The 18,647-nt window shown below is 37.8% G+C and overlaps 1 protein-coding gene across 1 annotated transcript; it reads right to left on the reverse strand.

Annotated features, from left to right (window-relative positions):
- Window positions 1-1,942: 1,942 nt before the first annotated feature.
- LOC127432396 (serine-rich and transmembrane domain-containing protein 1) lies at window positions 1,943-8,756 on the reverse strand. The gene is made up of 2 exons (XM_051683426.1): window positions 8,607-8,756; window positions 1,943-2,717 (listed from the first exon to the last, which is right to left on the reverse strand). Exon 2 carries the CDS (start codon window positions 2,696-2,698, stop codon window positions 2,366-2,368), a length of 333 nt encoding a protein of 110 aa, XP_051539386.1. The 5' UTR covers window positions 2,699-2,717; window positions 8,607-8,756; the 3' UTR covers window positions 1,943-2,365.
- Between the last annotated feature and the right edge of the window lie 9,891 nt (window positions 8,757-18,647).

The following is an 18,647-nucleotide window of genomic DNA, read 5'->3' on the forward strand; positions in this document are numbered from 1 at the left end:
TATATATATATATATATATATATATATATATATATATATATATTACAGCATTTATTAATCTTGGTTAAAGGAATGTTCTGGGTTCAGTACAAGTTAAGCTCAATCAATAGCATTTGTGGCATAATGTTGATTACCACAAAAATAAATTTAGAAATTTCTTAAAAAAAGAAGCAAAAATCGAGGTTACAGTGAGGTACATACAATGACAGTGAATGTGGCCAATTTTTTTAAACACGGAAATGTGAAGCTTATAATTTTATAAAAGCACTTGCATTAATTCTTCTGTTAAAATGTATAAAAAATGTATTATTTGAGCTGTAAAGTTGTTTAAATTGTCATTTTTACAGTTCTTTTAGGGTTTGTTGTGGTAACAAAGTTGTAACATTGGGTATAACTTTACATAGAAAAGGTTTGTAAGTGATTTTATCACACTAAAATGTTTAAAATGTTTATCACACGTTTACATGCATATTGTTTATGTCTTGTGGCTATACTTTTGAAACTGTGAGTATTTTAACATGAAAAAATTGGCCCCCTCACTGTAACCTCGATTTTTGCTTCTTTTTTTTTTTTTTTTTTAAAAGGAGGAGCGAGTTGAAATTAATTTTTGTGATAATCAATAAACTGCCGGATATTTTGCCATTCTGTGTATATAGGTGTACAGTATAGACACAACAACCAATCACAACCAAGTGTGCTGATAAAGATGAAGTGCACATGACTGCCCGCTGTTGTCCTTGAAGCAGCAATAACCTCCGCTTATTATGACCTATTAAAGAAAAAATTTGGTGCAGGTCCTCGTAGATAACTTTATTTTCTGTGCTGAAGCGCCGAAGCGCTGCTGTTTCTCACGGAAGAGATGCGGCCAATGTGAGCATCCAATGCGACCGCCCCGCTCATGCGCCGCTCATGGAGTATGTGTGAACCTGGCGTTACTCGCAAGTTATACATTATTGGAGGACCGGTATCAGTAGTGGAACACAGCCTCATGCTCGCACTTTCGCACTTTTCTCTCCCCCACCCCCAATGAACTTTGGTGAGAAACAAACCGAAATCGAATGTATTATTTAGTGAAACTGTTGGCCGACCGTTACTCTCCTCTGTATGTTCATGTGACTACACGAGAACTGCAGTTCACGCAGCCTCCCTCTCGCGACATGGGGCGTTGAAGCGAAAACTCGTTTTGTTTATCTAAAGACAGGTCCACTCTCCACCACAGCGATAGAAACAACTGAACGCAACACAGCTGCACAAACACCAGAGAACCGAACTTACTAAATATGTCTGATGAGTATGTAGACGGAGAATAGATGCATTTCTATGCCCAGCCTCATTTGTTTGAAACAGAGTACTCAATCAAACAGAGAGACATCATAGAGGAAGCGGGAATGTTTAGTCTCCATTCTGAACTGGTGAACATTTGTGACCAACCACAGACTGAAGAGATTGATACCTCAGTGAAAAAACATTCGGTAGGTGTAACATTCTCGGCCATAATCAAGTAGTATTTAACCGGCTAGTGAGATGCAGGCAACACACTCTCAGGCTTGAATAACTGTTATGAGAAAGTTTTTGGACCGGTGCCAGTTCATAGCAGGTGGAGTTTCCCACCGTGATGCCGAAAAAATAAACCAAGCAATCGACAGAATGTACTGTCTCTTGTCACAGCTGGTTAAGGCCAAAACTCTGATTAACATAGAAAATATACCTTTTATCATATGTCATTTGCCATCAGGTTAGGACACAGTGTGACTGTAGCTGCAAATACTAAATATTCAAATACTTTTTGGGGACACTGTATATTAACAGGCTACATATTAATGGCCACATATTTTTCCTCTGCATTCTTTTCTGTTCAGCAACTGTTTCTACATGGTGAATGAAAAAGGCTTCTTTCCTAAACAATTTTTTGATGAACAAATCAGGATTTATTTAAGGCATGTTGTTATATATGTATTAAAGTTTATCCATTGTCTAATAGAATTGTTTTTGTTAATATACACATTTCTTAATTAAGTCAGTGTGACAGTTTTTAAACAGTTCATTATGTACATGCACAGATTACCTTTTGTCCAAAATTGTAGGTCTAATACAAAGGCAACATTTGTGGATGATTACTATTACTATTTTACTCAGTTACTACACTGAAGAATTCACTGCAGTTCTAAAATCCCAATCTAAAACAATGACATTTATTATTATAATGATGATGATGATGATTATTATTATACAACACTAATAATAATGATACATATTTAGGTTATACATACAAAATTATATTAATATTTCTAGAGTATCATGGTGCATTCAGAGATGTGTGTGAACAAGCTGCCCCTCTCTTTGTGTGTGAATGTCTTTCTGTCATTCAGTAAGACAGCGATGACACTGTTGATCTCTGTGAGGAGATGCTGCAGATCTCCATGTTAGTGAAAGAGCTTCCTGCCTCACTGCTGCACTCAGGGTATGAAGAACTTGAGGATATGATGTTCTTCAGCCTGTGAAGTGCAATGATCAGCAGGGTGAGCAGGAAAAGCAGCAAGCTGAGGAAGATGGAGACGTAAACATAAACATTTGCAGGCCGTCCAAATATGGCAGTTGCCGCCCCTGTAGAAACAGATGTTGGGCTGAACCTCAGAAAGCTCTCGCTGTCCACCTCTGTGCCATTTATCTCCTTTACCGTTCCATCCATACCAGACATATCTGTGGGGATTTAGAATCTGGAAAAAAGGAGATAGATAAGTTAAATTGTTATTTTAGAATTAGTTTGCTGACCTCGTTGAGACACTTTGTAGATATATTTACTGAAAAGGGCTTTTCACATTTGAAATGATTAACCAAGGGTCAGTTTTAACTCTGGGTAAATGGAATTCTGGGTTATATTGTATCTATGTTTCACACTGTTCATGTTTTATCTTGGGTTAGGAATTAATCCTGGGTATTCAGTATCAAAGTCCTTTTCAAGGCAATTCAGTTCACATAGCGGCCAAATCTGGAACGCTCCCGGGCTGCTATTTCTATGGATACCAGCTAATGTGCATGTGCGTTCTCGAGTTGATTGACAGCCAATATCTGTATCTAAAAGGTGACTGGCTTGACATCCGTTGGGCATTACAATTTCTCCCATTCATTTTAATAGCAGTGGCCCGTCTCTGCTAAACTGTCTCTGTACAGTATTCAGGTTTCGTGGTTTTACACTGCACATTTGTAAACCCAAGGTTAATGTTTTTTGTTAACGTTAACTTTTGTGTATTTATAAGGTAGATAACAATGATAGGATTAATACAGCTCACAACAGGCATGCACTGCAAAAAAGCAAAAATCGAGAAAAATACAGTGGAAGTGAATGGGGCCAATCTTTAAACGTTGAAATACTCTCTGTTTCAAAAGTAAAGCCACAAGACACAAACAATATTTGTGTTTACATGATTTTAGTGTGATAAAATCGCTTACTAACCTTATCTGTGTAAGTGCTTTTGTAAAAATATAAGCTTCACATTTCTGTCTTTAAACCAAGGACGTAGCCAGAAAATTACTTTTGGGTGGGCCTCAACAGAAATGGATGGGCCAAGTTTTCCTTTTTCCTTAACAACAGAAAAGTGGTGCATTCAAACAGTTCTTTCACACTTACAGAAATCAGAATTTGTGCATTTTTTAAACTATTTTATAAATATATTTTTGAAGTCAAAGAATCATCCCAAATATTCTGGGTGGGCCTGGGTCTAATTTGGGTGGGCCCAGGCCCACCACAGCCCACCCTTGGCCATGCCACTGCTTTAAATCCTCCAAAAATTGGGCCTCATTCACTTCCATAGACCATATTCACAGTAGCGCATATTCACAGTATGAACCTGGAATATTCCTTCAAGCACAGTGTGAAAAGCCCTAAAGAGTTTCAACTTAAAGGTGAAGTGTGTCATTTTTTCAATATTAAAATATGTTCTCTTTACCAAACTATTCCTACATTCATATAGGTTTAATTCCCCAAAAAGTGTAAACACTATGACTCTCATGCGCAATCAAAACATTGCTCAAAATAGCAACGTGGCTAGTTAGATTAGATCTGTTTGTGAACATATCATACAAAGGTTTATGGGAATATTAATATTGTTTTATTCCCACTGGTATACTAGAAACAATTATTTAATTTTTATAAAAAAATAAATAAAAAAAAAACCTAAAACAAATGACTGACAAAATACATCCTATAGAGACATAGTTTAAACTTTAATGTAATTATAATATAATAACATTTTCTGCTACCAAAGAGGGTGTATACTAGGAGAATAACATTTTATTAAACCCCCTAAACAAGTTTTTTCATTTCATTCATTAAATGTTTTTAAAAATAATTTCATGAAACATCACCACTCATTGTCCACAACAAATGTCTCTGATGTGTCACGTGCTCTTACACACTTCCTGATCAATGCACCGTCATAATGAGAATTGAGAGATATTTCTATTTATCTAATATGCCAGTCTTAATTCATGTCAGGCCAACACAGATTATTGCCATACAGCATACATTTCCTTTTCTGATCTTTGATGAATTTTTAATTTCTTACTCTTCTGAAAAAATCAACAACAATAACTAGAACACTTAAATACTTCAGATTGAATGTGAAGAGGATGATAATGACATTTAATTATGCTTTTTGTATCCAGGCAACATGCATATTAGTGAGCTCATAAGCTGGTGCGGTTTGTTATTCGGGCCACTGACTGTCCATTAGGACTTTAGGGTGGCCACACTGGCTCAGTGGCACACACAGAAGGTCACTCTGTTGTTTACCACTGCCTGCATACTCACAGCTCATGAATAATAGATTGAGAGGTACCTGAGCAGGAAAATGTCACCGCTTTCTGAGTTTGAAAAGAACAACATGCCATATCTTTTGTTTGACAGGCAGTCAGCATCAAAAAATGGAACAGGAAAAATGTGTATTTTTAAAGCTGTTGTGTCTGTGGTCTGATTTCGTCACATCTGATCTTGTTTTAAAGGATAGTTCATAAAGAAAACAAAATCTGCCATAATTTACTTACAGCACCTTCATGTCATTCCAAATCTTTCTTCGGTGAGACACAAAAGTAGATGTTAGGCAATATGTTATCCTCAGTCACCATTCACTTCCATTATATGGAAACACAGCAGCATCAACATTCTTCAAAATATCTCCTCTTGTGTTCCACAGAAGAGAGAAAGTCATATGGGTTTTGGAATGACATGAGCGTGAGCAAATGACAACAGAATTTTCATTTTTGGATTAACTATTCCTTTAAGACTATAATTGAAAGCATATACAAGCCCGATGTCTCTAAAGCTTTCAGCTGTGAGCTTAAAAGTCTTTCATATTTACAAGCTGATATATGACAGGCAACATGACATAATTCATATTTAGTCCTCGCACATTTCCCATGAGACAAGCACAATTCAGCAGAGGTCACCTCAGCTGTATGAGAATCCTTTTCATTTAGCTTTCAGTTAATAAGAGAGCAAATGTGTGTTTATGCTGAAGGTGCATTAGAGTGGAAATGTGCTGCATCTGATTTCAGGGTACCATTTGGCCAATTATTTTTTTATTAGGGTAAATACAGGTAAAGTGGAACACATTTTGCCATGGCAATGCTATGCATTGTTCTTAATCACAACAGGTTGGTTCAAGAATATAATTAGTGATGATTGCTAAAGATTATTATTTTGCAAGCTTACTATAGTGGGTAATGGGGTTTTCCAAATTTCCTAACCCTAAGCAATCGACTTTACAATTTTTGCCTGACGGATGATAAAACAGGAGATAAAAAATGACATAACCTTACATTATAGCCATGTTTAGGGGTCAGAATATCATAGAGACTAGGGGTGGGCCAGAAAGAAATCACCTAGCAACATCCCAGTAACCATCCAGAATGTAATAATCGCATAGCAGTACACTAACAACCATTAAGAACTCTGGCAACCACGTGCACTGTGGCGGTGAATTTTGCACCACTCACATTTTCTCCAAAAGATTAAAAATCTAGCTAAAATGTGAATTTCAATGAACTGATAGCAGATCCGTGTAATGTTTACTCACTATTTTGAATTTTTTTTGTTTTTGAGAATTCTAAAATTGTACACAGATGTTGCAAAAAACACTTTTAGGATATTTTTTAGATGTGGTTCACCTCACGACACAAAACTTGCTTTTTGTTTGTTTGGTGGTGTATTGTGGTCACTGTAGCTTCACTGTGTGGGACGACAATGTCTGAGCCAAAGTGGGCCCAGAGAGCCTGTGGTTAAAGTTCTTTCTTATAAAAGGCATGATTTATGACATCCTTTTTTGAGAGTTGTGAGAGGCAGTCTTTTGAAGAAGCAGATGTAACTCGCATTCCGAAGAAGACAAGTCTGCCTTTCAATGCAAAATTTTAAATTGTAACAAAGGGGAATCACACTTATTTTTCTGAGCATTTCTTTGATCAACAGTCTACTCTTCCACAAATCTACCTGGCACCCAAGTTATGTCTACCCCCACCTGTTTTTCAATTTTTGAGTGAGATGTGAATCCCTGAAGAAATCTAGGGGAAACTGGGATTAGTTTTCACACTTTTCACTTGAGTGACTATTTCTCAGGGTAGGTTTAGTTTTGAAAAGTACATTTCTGCATAGGCACATACTTAAAGCCTTGGCTACAAAAAAGCTACAGAAAATTTTCACCATTCTTGCCCAGGAAAAAAGATTGGAGTAACTATTTGCACTAGGTGTAAATAGCATCTGCCACACATTTAATACATTAAAATGAATATCACAGTGATTCGGTCACAGTGAAGGTCATGGAGTTGAGAGAAAGGTTTGATCCAGGTAAAATTAACCATAGTTTTACTATAATATTGTTAAGTTTCTATTTGCTTTAATGCAATTAACCATGGTGTTACTCAGTAATATGGTGTTAATATAGTGACCATGTTTAATTTTGTGGTTACTGTGATTTTACTACTAAATACCATGGTTACTGTAGTAAAACCATGGTTTATTTTTGTAAGGTGAGGTTAGAGTTAGGTTTAGGGGATGGTGGAGGGTTTCTGTGGGACCAAGTTGCTTTTTGTTACTATTCACACTATTTACACAAATAGCCTCTGCCAAAAACGATTGTCTTAACACATCATTGAATACACGTTTGACCTGGGGCATGTTGTCACCATATATGGGAGAAGTTCACACATTGAAACCAGCGATTGAACTATGATAGAGGTTTTTTTTTTTTTTTTAAATGTGAACAGTAAATCAATTATGAAACAAAGCAATCACATGAAACAGCAAAAACCAAAACCAAAAAAATAAAAATCAATCAATCAATCAAATCAATGTTTTGGCCAACAAATATTGAAATGAATAAATAGTGTAAATAATTGTATAACACATCTGACAACTTGCCCTGACCATACACTGATGATAAATACCCTTGTTCTGTGACCATAGTTCAACCTAAAATATACCTAAAATATACCTTCAGCAAATAGTTGACCATTAATTTAAAACATGCTGGTGTGGTTTTATTGTGTTCATTTGTTTACCCAACCGTTATATAAAAATATGATAATATTAGATTTTTAGTTTGGAGCTTAGAATTACTAAATGTCATTCAAATTTAGAAGGGATTGTCTGAAGCCAATATTTAAAACCTCTGCCTTTTGACTCAAAACCTTGTAGTTACTGAGGTATAGCCCTTGTGAGAACTTCCCAGTGTGACAACTAATCCTGATCTCCCCTTTATCATTAGACCCCTCTTGTGATTTCTCTCTCTCTCTCTCTCTCTTGTGATTTGTCTCTATTCCCCCCCCCCACCTTTCAATTACAAGAGAAGTGGGTTATTTCAGTGTTTCCCACCCTCTGTTTATGGATTTAATTAAAGGATGCTTGTGGATGTGGAATGTGGCCATTAAGAAAATGACCCACAAACAAAGAGTCCCACATAGGATGTGAATGAATGAGGGGGAGAGGGGGTTTGAGAGAGAGAAAGAGACTGAGAAGTGAGAGATTTGCCACTGACTGGAATGTCTGTCTGTTGACATTACGAATGGATGTATGAATATTTGTAAGACTGCTCATTCTGAATAACTACACTAGAGGACACTTTCTGTGTGATTACAGTGGAATCAAACACATTTCAATGGCACATTTCCAGTTTTGGTTTGTATATTGCATCTCAAACATAAGTTTATCTACTACAGATTCCAAATACAAATCAAAATCAACTTTATATCAGACACACACACACACATGTTGACATAATGATTTTTATACTGTACGAACTATAGATTCTATCCCCTATCCCTACCCCTAAACCTAACTCTCACAAAAAACTTTCTGCATTTTTACATTTTCAAAAAAACATTGTTTAGTATGTTTTTTAAGCGATTTCAATTATGGGAACACTAGAAATGTCCTCATAAACCACATTTATAGCATAATACCCTTGTAATTACCAGTTTGTAACCTTAAAAAACATATCCCCATAAACTACCCAAACCCACCCACACACACACACACGCAAACACACACAAAACTGCTCATACAGTGATCTAGCAGAGCACTGCATCGAACAGAAGTGATTAAAAGGACTACTGACCTTTCTTATGCAGAATAGAGCTGTCGGCATTAAAAAACACAGCTATCCATCACACTCATGTCATGGTCCTGGTGTGATTTCCTTATGGGTTCCCTCAAGCCAAGTATACGCAAAAAATGTTGTGGCAGAAGCGTATTTGGATGTGTTCAGTCTGGTGCACTGATTCTCAACAGTGGGCTGGATATTGATTGTACAGCTGTTGTACTTTAAATTCCCCCTCCCTCTCTGTTTCATTCCTATCATCTCTCTACCTTTCTTGTTTGCTCTCTCCCTCTCATCTCCACTGACGTATTTTCTCTTTCTTTACTTGCTGATTGTTCTTGATTTATGCTTTAATTAAAATAAAAAAAGATGTCTGATCACCATTATAGTAGGTTGAGCAGAACTCTCAAAAGATGGCACAGTCACACTTGCTTTAATTATTAGAATTAGCATATGATTACCTTAGTAATTTAAAATTGCCTGGCAGAAGTTGAAATTTTTGACACCAGAAACATAAAGGTAGCTTGTCTTAATGCATTTTACACTCTAAACCTTTTTTTGTCCCTTGTAGTCCCACAGACCTTTCAGTAGGACTTCAGTACCCCTTTATATACATCAAGCATAAATGTGTTCATATTAACTTACAGTCGAAGTCAGAAGTTTACATACACTTAGGTTGAAGTCATTAAAAAAAACTCATTTTTTAACCACTCCACAGATTTAATATAAGCAAACTATAGTTTTGGCAAGTCGTTTAGGACATCTACTTTGTGCATGACACGAGTCATTTTTCCAACAATTGTTTACAGACAGATTGTTTCCCTTTTAATTGACTATATCACAATTCCAGTGGGTCAGACGTTTACATACACTAAGTTAACTGTGCCTTTAAGCAGCTTGGAAAATTCCAGAAAAAGATCTCAAGACTTTAGACAATTAGCCAGTTAGCTTCTGATAGGAGAAGTACTGAATTGGAGGTGTACCTGTGGATGTATTTTAAGGCCTACCTTCAAACTCAGTGCCTCTTTGCTTGAAATCATGAGAAAATCAAAAGAAATCAGCCAAGACCTCAGAAAAACATTGTGGACCTCCACAAGTCTGGTTGATCCTTGGGAGCAATTTCCAAATGCCTGAAGGTACCACGTTCATCTGTACAAACAATAGTACGTGAGTATAAATACCATGGGACCACGCTAGGTCCCATGGTGCTAGGTTGGCATTATACCGCTCAGGAAGGAAATGCATTCTGTTTCCTAGAGATGAATGTAGTTTGGTGCGAAAAGTGCAAATCAGTCCCAGAACAGCAGCAAAGGACCTTGTGAAAATGCTGGAGGAAACAGGTAGACAAGTATCTATATCCACAGTAAAATGAGTCCTATATTGACATAACCTGAAAGGCTACTCAGCAAGGAAGAAGCCACTGCTCCAAAGCCACCATAAAAAAGCCAGACTACAGTTTGCAAGTTCACATGGGGACAAAGATCTTACTTTTTGGAGAAATATCCTCTGGTCTAATGACACAAAAATTGAACTGTTTGGCCATAATGACCATCATTATGTTTGGAGGAAAAAGGGTGAGGCTTGCAAGCTGAAGAACACCATCCCAACCGTGAAGCATGGGGGTGGCAGCATCATGTTGTGGGGGTGCTTTGCTGCAGGAGGTACTGGTGCACTTCACAAAATAGATGGCATCATGAGGAAGGAAAATTATGTGGATATATTGAAGCAACATCTCAAGAAATCAACCATGAAGTTAAAGCTCGGTCGCAAATGGGACTTCCAAATGGACAATGACCCCAAGCATACCTCCAAAGTTGTTGCAAAATGGCTTAAGGACAACAAAGTCAAGGGATTGGAGTGGCCATCACAAAGTCCTGACCTCAATCAGATAGAAAATTTGTGGTCAGAACTGAAAAAGTGTGTGCGAGCAAGGAGGCCTACAAACCTGACTCAGTTACACCAGTTCTATCTGGAGGAATGGGCCAAAATTCCAGCAACTTATTGTGAGAAGCTTGCGGAAGGCTACCCAAACCTTTTGACCCAAGTTAAAAAATTTAAAGGCAATGCTACCAAATACTAACAAAGTGTATGTAAACTTCTGACCCACTGGGAATGTGATGAAAGAAATAAAAGCTGAAATAAATCATTCTCTCTACTATTATTCTGACATTTCACATTCTTAAAATAAAGTAGTGATCCTAACTGACCTAAGACAGGGAATGTTTTCTACAAATAATGTCATGAATTGTGGAAAAATTGAGTTTAAATGTATTTGGCTTAGGTGTATGTAAACTTCTGACTTCAATTGTAAATTACACTAGATATAATTTTGTATTATTATTAATATTATTAAAATTGCCATTATTATAGTGATAGGCTGATATATTGGCCAAGCTAAATGGTCAGATATTTGGCCATTTGTTGAATATTGGCATCATTGAACTCTCAGTCAAAGCGAATTTCAAGTAAATAGTGTAAAAATGTTTGTTTATTTTCAGATCATATGTGTGCATCTCTATAAAATTGCTGTAATTATTGCCATTATATCAGACATTGGCAACCCCACTTGTTATTGGCATTGGCCATTGCAAAATCCATTGGTAAACCATGATTATATAATGATTAAATTTGAATCATAATTTTGTCAAGTTTGTCTTGACAAACTTTAATGTTGGCTTGACAAAGCCTTGTCTGAATGTTCTAAGGTGCTGTTAGTAATGTTTTTTATAAGATGGTGTGGAGAAAATGTTCCTTCTCCCTGAAAGATATCACTGAAAAAAGTGTCTTGCGATATCTCATTGACAGCACTAGATTATGTAGGCCAAGGTCACATTTTTTGATCAGCCAATCAGAAGACTTTGAGGTGCTTTCTGCCATTCAATCATTTTGCACATTCTCATAGTGTAGTAGTTGAAGCAGATCATTCAGGTTTTAATAGCATATTCATTCATAACAGTTGTCAGCTGAGGACAGTTGGATTAGTTTGACAACTGTGAGAAGACGCACTGCTACTCTACTGTTTCGGTGATGGTCTCAATGCTATCTTTGGAGGGAGTGTTTTGGAAAGAGGGAGAGTGTCTAATTCAACAGCTCAGTCTCGTGAAAGTTCCAGAATGGCTAAAATCACTTGGAGCACCTTTAAAATTGTTTTAAAAGTTTGAAGGTTTAACAGGCCCTATATAGACAGAAATACAGTCAGAAAGAATGATAGATTGTTGATAGACAGACAGACAGACAGACAGACAATAGATAGATAGATAGATAGATAGATAGATATATAGATAGCAACTTGAGTTTAAAAGCCTTATGTTTGTGGGTTTGCATTTCATTTACACAGAATTTAAGCAGCATCAGAACTGCCTTTGATACTAGGGACTGAGGTGAGTCAGAGCAGGCTTAATTTAGTCTGGCTTTTGCGTCTTTACACAGCATTTTGAGCAGGCTCAGAGCAGGCTTAACTCTGCTGTGTAAAGATGCCTAAAATCAGTTATGGTGCATCCCAAACTGCACACATCTGCACTATTCTATGTCATTTTGAGGTGTAAATAGTCTGAGTAGTATGTTACACTGAAAATGAAACAAAAAATAAGTGTATGAGTACCCGGATAATGCACTTATGTTGGACACTTCATGCACGTAGCGCTTGCAGCTTGCCGTATGTAGCGAAGGGGTGGAGTTACATGGCTGCAATGCTGATCTGACAAAACAATTGACTACTTGCACTGAGTGTCATGAATTCCACCTTTGTAGTTCCTCCCACTCACCACCAGAGGGCTCCATCACCTGAATATTGACTTTTACACTCTGAACTCCATTTCCCATATCCCTGTACCTGGCACTGACTACCTGCTCACCTGTTCCTCATCTACTCAGCTATTTAAGTCTCACTCTCACTAGCTATCATTGCAAAGTCTTTTTTTTTTTTTTTTTTTTTTTGCCCTGGCTGACATTTCTGAGTGTTCTCTGAGTTTATCATATTTCCTGTGTATGATCCTGGACTGTTTACCCTGTTTTGACCCGTTGCTGCCTGCCTACTATTACGGCCTTGTTTACCTGGATATAACCTGTGATTGTCTGCCGCCTGACTTGACCTCTTGCCTGTTTATTGACTACCTCTCTGGAATACCTTGGATATTACTGTTGCTGGTGATTGACCCCTGCCTGTCTGTATTACTACGTTTATTGTTATTAAAGCTGCACATGGATCTCAACTCCGTTGACTCATCATTACACTGAGCCTCATGACGTACTTCCGCTTTGAAATAGTGCGGCCGCTAGTTTCCGGTTAAATGTGTTTACATGCGCCGTAGTTGCCTAGTTCCCGAAACCACTTAAAATGAGTGTTTGAAAGAAGATTTTAAAATACTGATTTTTTCAGAGATAGGAGATTAAATATTCTGAACATTACCATGTATAGCTTCTTCAAAATACAGTGGAAGGACAGTTTTCAGAGCTGTAATTCAGCCCGAGCCAATCTGAGAAAGCAATGGCTGGTAAATACTCCAATCCAAGCGCATTTCACCGTTTCTCCTCACACAGAGGTCTGTAGCAGACATTTAACCACAGATCAGCTCGAAAAGCAAATGACAAAAGGTGGAAGGAAACAAAGGGTGTCAACACCAGCAGCGCTCTTTGAATTAAACAACTATGTGCTTCAGTCACTTCCATGTTCCATGTGTGAGGGAGGAGAAAGACGCGATGAACACATGCATCACCCTGTTTTTATATTAAATGTATGTTTCAATCTTTATTTTGTGTCACTGTTTCACTGATAAGTACTGTATATCGATAAATGTTGAAGCTACGAGCTGCTAAAGATAATGAGTTATAACGTTTGAAATAGATGAAATATATGTAGTGTGGTTAAATATATTTTAGCACAGTTATTTATTTATTTAATTTGATAATACAACTGCTTTGTTCTGTTCTGGTTGATTTGTAAAGCATGGTCAGAGTAAGATAACAGCTAATGTATTTATAAATAAAACATCTGGGACATTTATCCAAAGAAAAGTCATTTGCAATCATTGTATGGTGGAATTTATCATTGAATCTCAACTGGTATGAAATATCATTAATGAATGAAACGTGTGTTAATGAGACGGCCAGACTGCTGCAGGTTATTCATGTTTGATTTATTATTCAGGAGCTGAGTTTAGCTACATTTGGAAAGGAAAAAAAATATATAAACACTGTCGGCCAAAAGTTTGGAATAATGTACAGATTTTGCTGTTTCGGAAGGAAATCGGTACTTTAATTCACCAAAGTGGCATTCACATTCAACACAGTTGAAAGCTATTTGGTTCATTAAATGAAGCTTAACATTGTCTTTGTGTTTGTTTTTGAGTTGCCACAGTATGCAATAGACTGGCATGTCTTAAGGTAAATATTAGGTAAAAAATGGCAACAAAAAAAAGAAACAGCTTTCTCTAGAAACTCATCAGTCAAACATTTTTTTGAGGAATGAAGGCTATACAATGCTTGAAACGGCCAAAAAACTGAAGATTTCATACAAAGGTGTACACTACAGTCTTCAAAGACAAAGGACAACTGGCTCTAACAAGGACAGAAAGAGATGTGGAAGGCCAGATGTACAACTAAACAAGAGGATAAGTACATCAGAGTCTCTAGTTTGAGAAATAGATGCCTCACATGTCTTTAGCTGACAGCCTCATTGAATTCTACCTGCTCAACACCAGTTTCATGTACAACAGTAAAGAGAAGACTCAGGGGTGCAGGCCTTATGGGAAGAATTGCAAAGATCCTGTGATGCTTAGTGAGAAATATGGGCGTTATTTCCATTGTCAAATTGACACAGCTGTTGTTGAGGCATACGTCCATTCATTCTTTCATTGTGGTGTTGTGATTTTGAGGAGAGCGTGTCTGATTTCATGAGGACATACATCAATCACTATATCAGTGTGTTACTGAACGATAATAAACTGCAAAAAAGTCATGAAGGCAAAGAAAGCGCAAACAAAACCGGCACGCTGTTTCTCCCGGATGCAGTTGAGATTTAATCTAAGCACAAACGCAGCATTTCGAGCAAAATTATCAGTTGTTTTAGTGGACTTCCTGTGCTAGTTCAGCTTCAGATGTGTGTGCTTGTCATCTTTTCACCCTGCATGTTCAAATCAGACAGACACACGAGGAAAGCCATAAAGTTCTCGACCTTGGGTATGTAATCACTTTTTTAAGTTTTCTGATCGGACAGTTATTTCCTTTTAAACTTGCATGCAAGTTTAAACTTTTGTTCACCAGGTGATTGACTGGTGAGAGAGGTGGTGCTTCGCTGCCATCCAGGACACATCAGGATGGTGTTTTAAACCTCAAATGTGATGGGGTTTTTGACTACCTCTGTATGTGTTTTTTGTGGTCCAGTCACAAATCATTTTGTACCCCGTTGTAACAGGTAAAGATGGGCAAGGAGGAGGCGGGAACCAGCTGAACAGTCAACATAAAGTTTAATGTCAAACTCAACATAAAACAAACATAAACAAACACACACACACACACACATGCAGCGTGGCCACATGCGTCTCTCGCTCTCAAACTGGCGTCTCTGGCCCCCCTTTATCTCGCTCCCCTGCTGATCATCTGAATCAGCGCCAGCCGTGCACCCTCATGGCCCGGCCACGTCCTCCTCCTCGTCACACCCGTTTACAACTATATTTAGTGCTGACCTTTGTGATAGGATCATCTGAAATGCGTCTTATTCCTAGCTGTAAACAGGGTCTTAAAATGACTGCAGCCAGAGCTAGGGAATGCTCTAGAATGACTTCCGGCGGAAGTCTAACCCACATTCGTTTCCCCAATAAGACCCCAGGAAAAAGGTGGATAAATCACAGAGAATGTGGCAACTAGTGAAACTTCAGTGATGACAGCATCTTACAAATGTGAATTGAATGCTTTACCATCACCCCACACTGTGTGCACATACAGGTGCATCTCAATAAATTAGAATGTCGTGGAAAAGTTCATTTATTTCAGTAATTCAACTCAAATTGTGAAACTCGTGTATTAAATAAATTCAGTGCACACAGACTGAAGTAGTTTAAGTCTTTGGTTCTTTTAATTGTGATGATTTTGGCTCACATTTAACAAAAACCCACCAATTCACTATCTCAAAAAATTAGAATACATCATAAGACCAATAAAAAAAACATTTTTAGTGAATTGTTGGCCTTCTGGAAAGTATGTTCATTTACTGTATATGTACTCAATACTTGGTAGGGGCTCCTTTTGCTTTAATTACTGCCTACTTCGGCGTGGCATGGAGGTGATCAGTTTGTGGCACTGTTGAGGTGGTATGGAAGCCCAGGTTTCTTTGACAGTGGCCTTCAGCTCATCTGCATTTTTTGGTCTCTTGTTTCTCATTTTCCTCTTGACAATACCCCATTGATTCTCTATGGGGTTCAGGTCTGGTGAGTTTGCTGGCCAGTCAAGCATACCAACACCATGGTCATTTAACCAACTTTTGGTGCTTTTGGCAGTGTGGGCAGGTGCCAAATCCTGCTGGAAAATGAAATCAGCATCTTTAAAAAGCTGGTCAGCAGAAGGAAGCATGAAGTGCTCCAAAATTTCTTGGTAAACGCGTGCAGTGACTTTGGTTTTCAAAAAACACAATGGACCAACACCAGCAGATGACATTGCACCCCAAATCATCACAGACTGTGGAAACTTAACACTGGACTTCAAGCAACTTGGGCTATGAGCTTCTCCACCCTTCCTCCAGACTCTAGGACCTTGGTTCCAAATGAAATACAAAACTTGCTCTCATCTGAAAAGAGGACTTTGGACCACTGGGCAACAGTCCAGTTCTTCTTCTCCTTAGCCCAGGTAAGACGCCTCTGACGTTGTCTGTGGTTCAGGAGTGGCTTAACAAGAGGAATACGACAACTGTAGCCAAATTCCTTGACACATCTGTGTGTGGTGGCTCTTGATGCCTTGACCCCAGCCTCAGTCCATTCCTTGTGAAGTTCACCCAAATTCTTGAATCAATTTTGCTTGACAATCCTCATAAGGCTGCGGTTCTCTCGGTTGGTTGTGCATCTTTTTCTTCCACACTTTTTCCTTCCACTCAACTTTCTGTTAACATGCTTGGATACAGCACTCTGTGAACAGCCAGCTTCTTTGGCAATGAATGTTTGTGGCTTACCCTCCTTGTGAAGGGTGTCAATGATTGTCTTCTGGACAACTGTCAGATCAGCAGTCTTCCCCATGATTGTGTAGCCTAGTGAACCAAACTGAGAGACCATTTTGAAGGCTCAGGAAACCTTTGCAGGTGTTTTGAGTTGATTAGCTGATTGGCATGTCACCATATTCTAATTTTTTGAGATAGTGAATTGGTGGGTTTTGTTAAATGTGAGCCAAAATCATCACAATTAAAAGAACCAAAGACTTAAACTACTTCAGTCTGTGTGCATTGAATTTATTTAATACACGAGTTTCACAGTTTGAGTTGAATTACTGAAATAAATGAACTTTTCCACGACATTCTAATTTATTGAGATGCACCTGTATATGTTGTTTGAGATAGAAGTTTCGAACTGAGTGGCAATACATCACGTGCATTTGAAATGTCACTTCCATCAGTTGTTAAACAGCGAATGCTTTCGAGTAGTAAAAAAATGCTGTGTTCCATTGAGGTCAATACTACACTTTAAAAAAAAAAAAAAATCATGCACTACATGGCTGAGTGCATAGTGTATTTTGTAAGTGCATAGTAAAAATGTATAGTGAGTCATTTGGGACACAGCTTTAGAAAAGTCAAAGCACACAATTCCAGAACAGTCTGAAGGTCTGTAAAAAAACTCTTTGCAATGGCTTTTTTCAAACCACCATATCTAAAAACATTAATTACTATGCATGGGTGAAAAACAGATGAAGTATAGCTTCTTTTAAAACTGAAGCAGTTTGATCAATAGAGAATTTGTAATAAGTGCATTTGGTTTGATTGGCTGAGACCAGGGCTGTAAGCCCCTTAGACATTGAAATATTCAAAGTAGTATTCAATCAATATATTTTTTTTCAATGAACAATTTTACCTTTGGTTACCTTTTAATTATTTCAATCTTCTGACAGCCCAGATATTTTTACTATAATTCCTATTTTATAGGTTTATCAAAGCAAAATCTTAAGTACCTGGCACCTGCTTAAGTACCCCCTGGTGTAAATTTGCCTGTACCCTTGGTTAGGAATCACTGCTCTAGATGACAGCAGTCCAATTCAAGCCGGCACTATCTTGTCTTCTCCCATGGTACTGCTCAGTCATTCATATCTGACAGAACCAATCACCACCTTCATCAACATCACAAGCGGAGATGCCTCTCATGCAGCACACTGTCTTTGCTCATCGGGCTTTATTCTCACAGATGAAACACCAATGAGCTTTTCATAATGAACACTCATAGAGCTTTAGCCGGCAGACATAAGGGCTGGCAGAGTCATATTCTTTGATTAAGGCAACAAAACAAAAGTCTTTGATGAATTTAAAGAGAAAGATTACTCAAAAATTAAAACCTAATTCTTTGATGACTTTCTTTGAAAGATTGCTTTCCGCTTGTTCTTCAGGATTGTGCCAGAGCCACTAGTACAGAGGATTATCTGCTTGTCTTTGTTATGAAAAATAGAGGCAGATATGAAAAGTAATTCAGTTTCAGAATTTATTAGCAAAATATGACAACAAAGTTTTCATGGCAATTTGGCTAGTTGTGCATTTAAAAAAATAACACAACAATGGCTGTTCTTTAATACAATCTTGATTTGTCATCTCAGTAACCATTTTTATGAAAAGTCTGTCTGCAGAGACTTAGACTGGCATATGGATTGAACTTCAGAGTCAAGCAGTGGGGCAGAGCCATCCACGTCAATAGGACACAGACACTATGCCTCCTGGGAAGGTCTTATCTCCACAGCTCTGTGCACTGAAGACAGGGCAAAATCTACACAGATTGTGGATTGACGCAAACCAAAGAGCACGACTGTCCTGCACAACTGACTTCTTTTATTGTTTTGTACTACGAACTAGAATTCTGCTTCACTAAAAATGAAAGCTTG

Source organism: Myxocyprinus asiaticus, chromosome 42 (genome assembly GCF_019703515.2).
Source record: "Myxocyprinus asiaticus isolate MX2 ecotype Aquarium Trade chromosome 42, UBuf_Myxa_2, whole genome shotgun sequence".
NCBI classification, from domain to species: Eukaryota; Metazoa; Chordata; class Actinopteri; order Cypriniformes; family Catostomidae; genus Myxocyprinus; species Myxocyprinus asiaticus.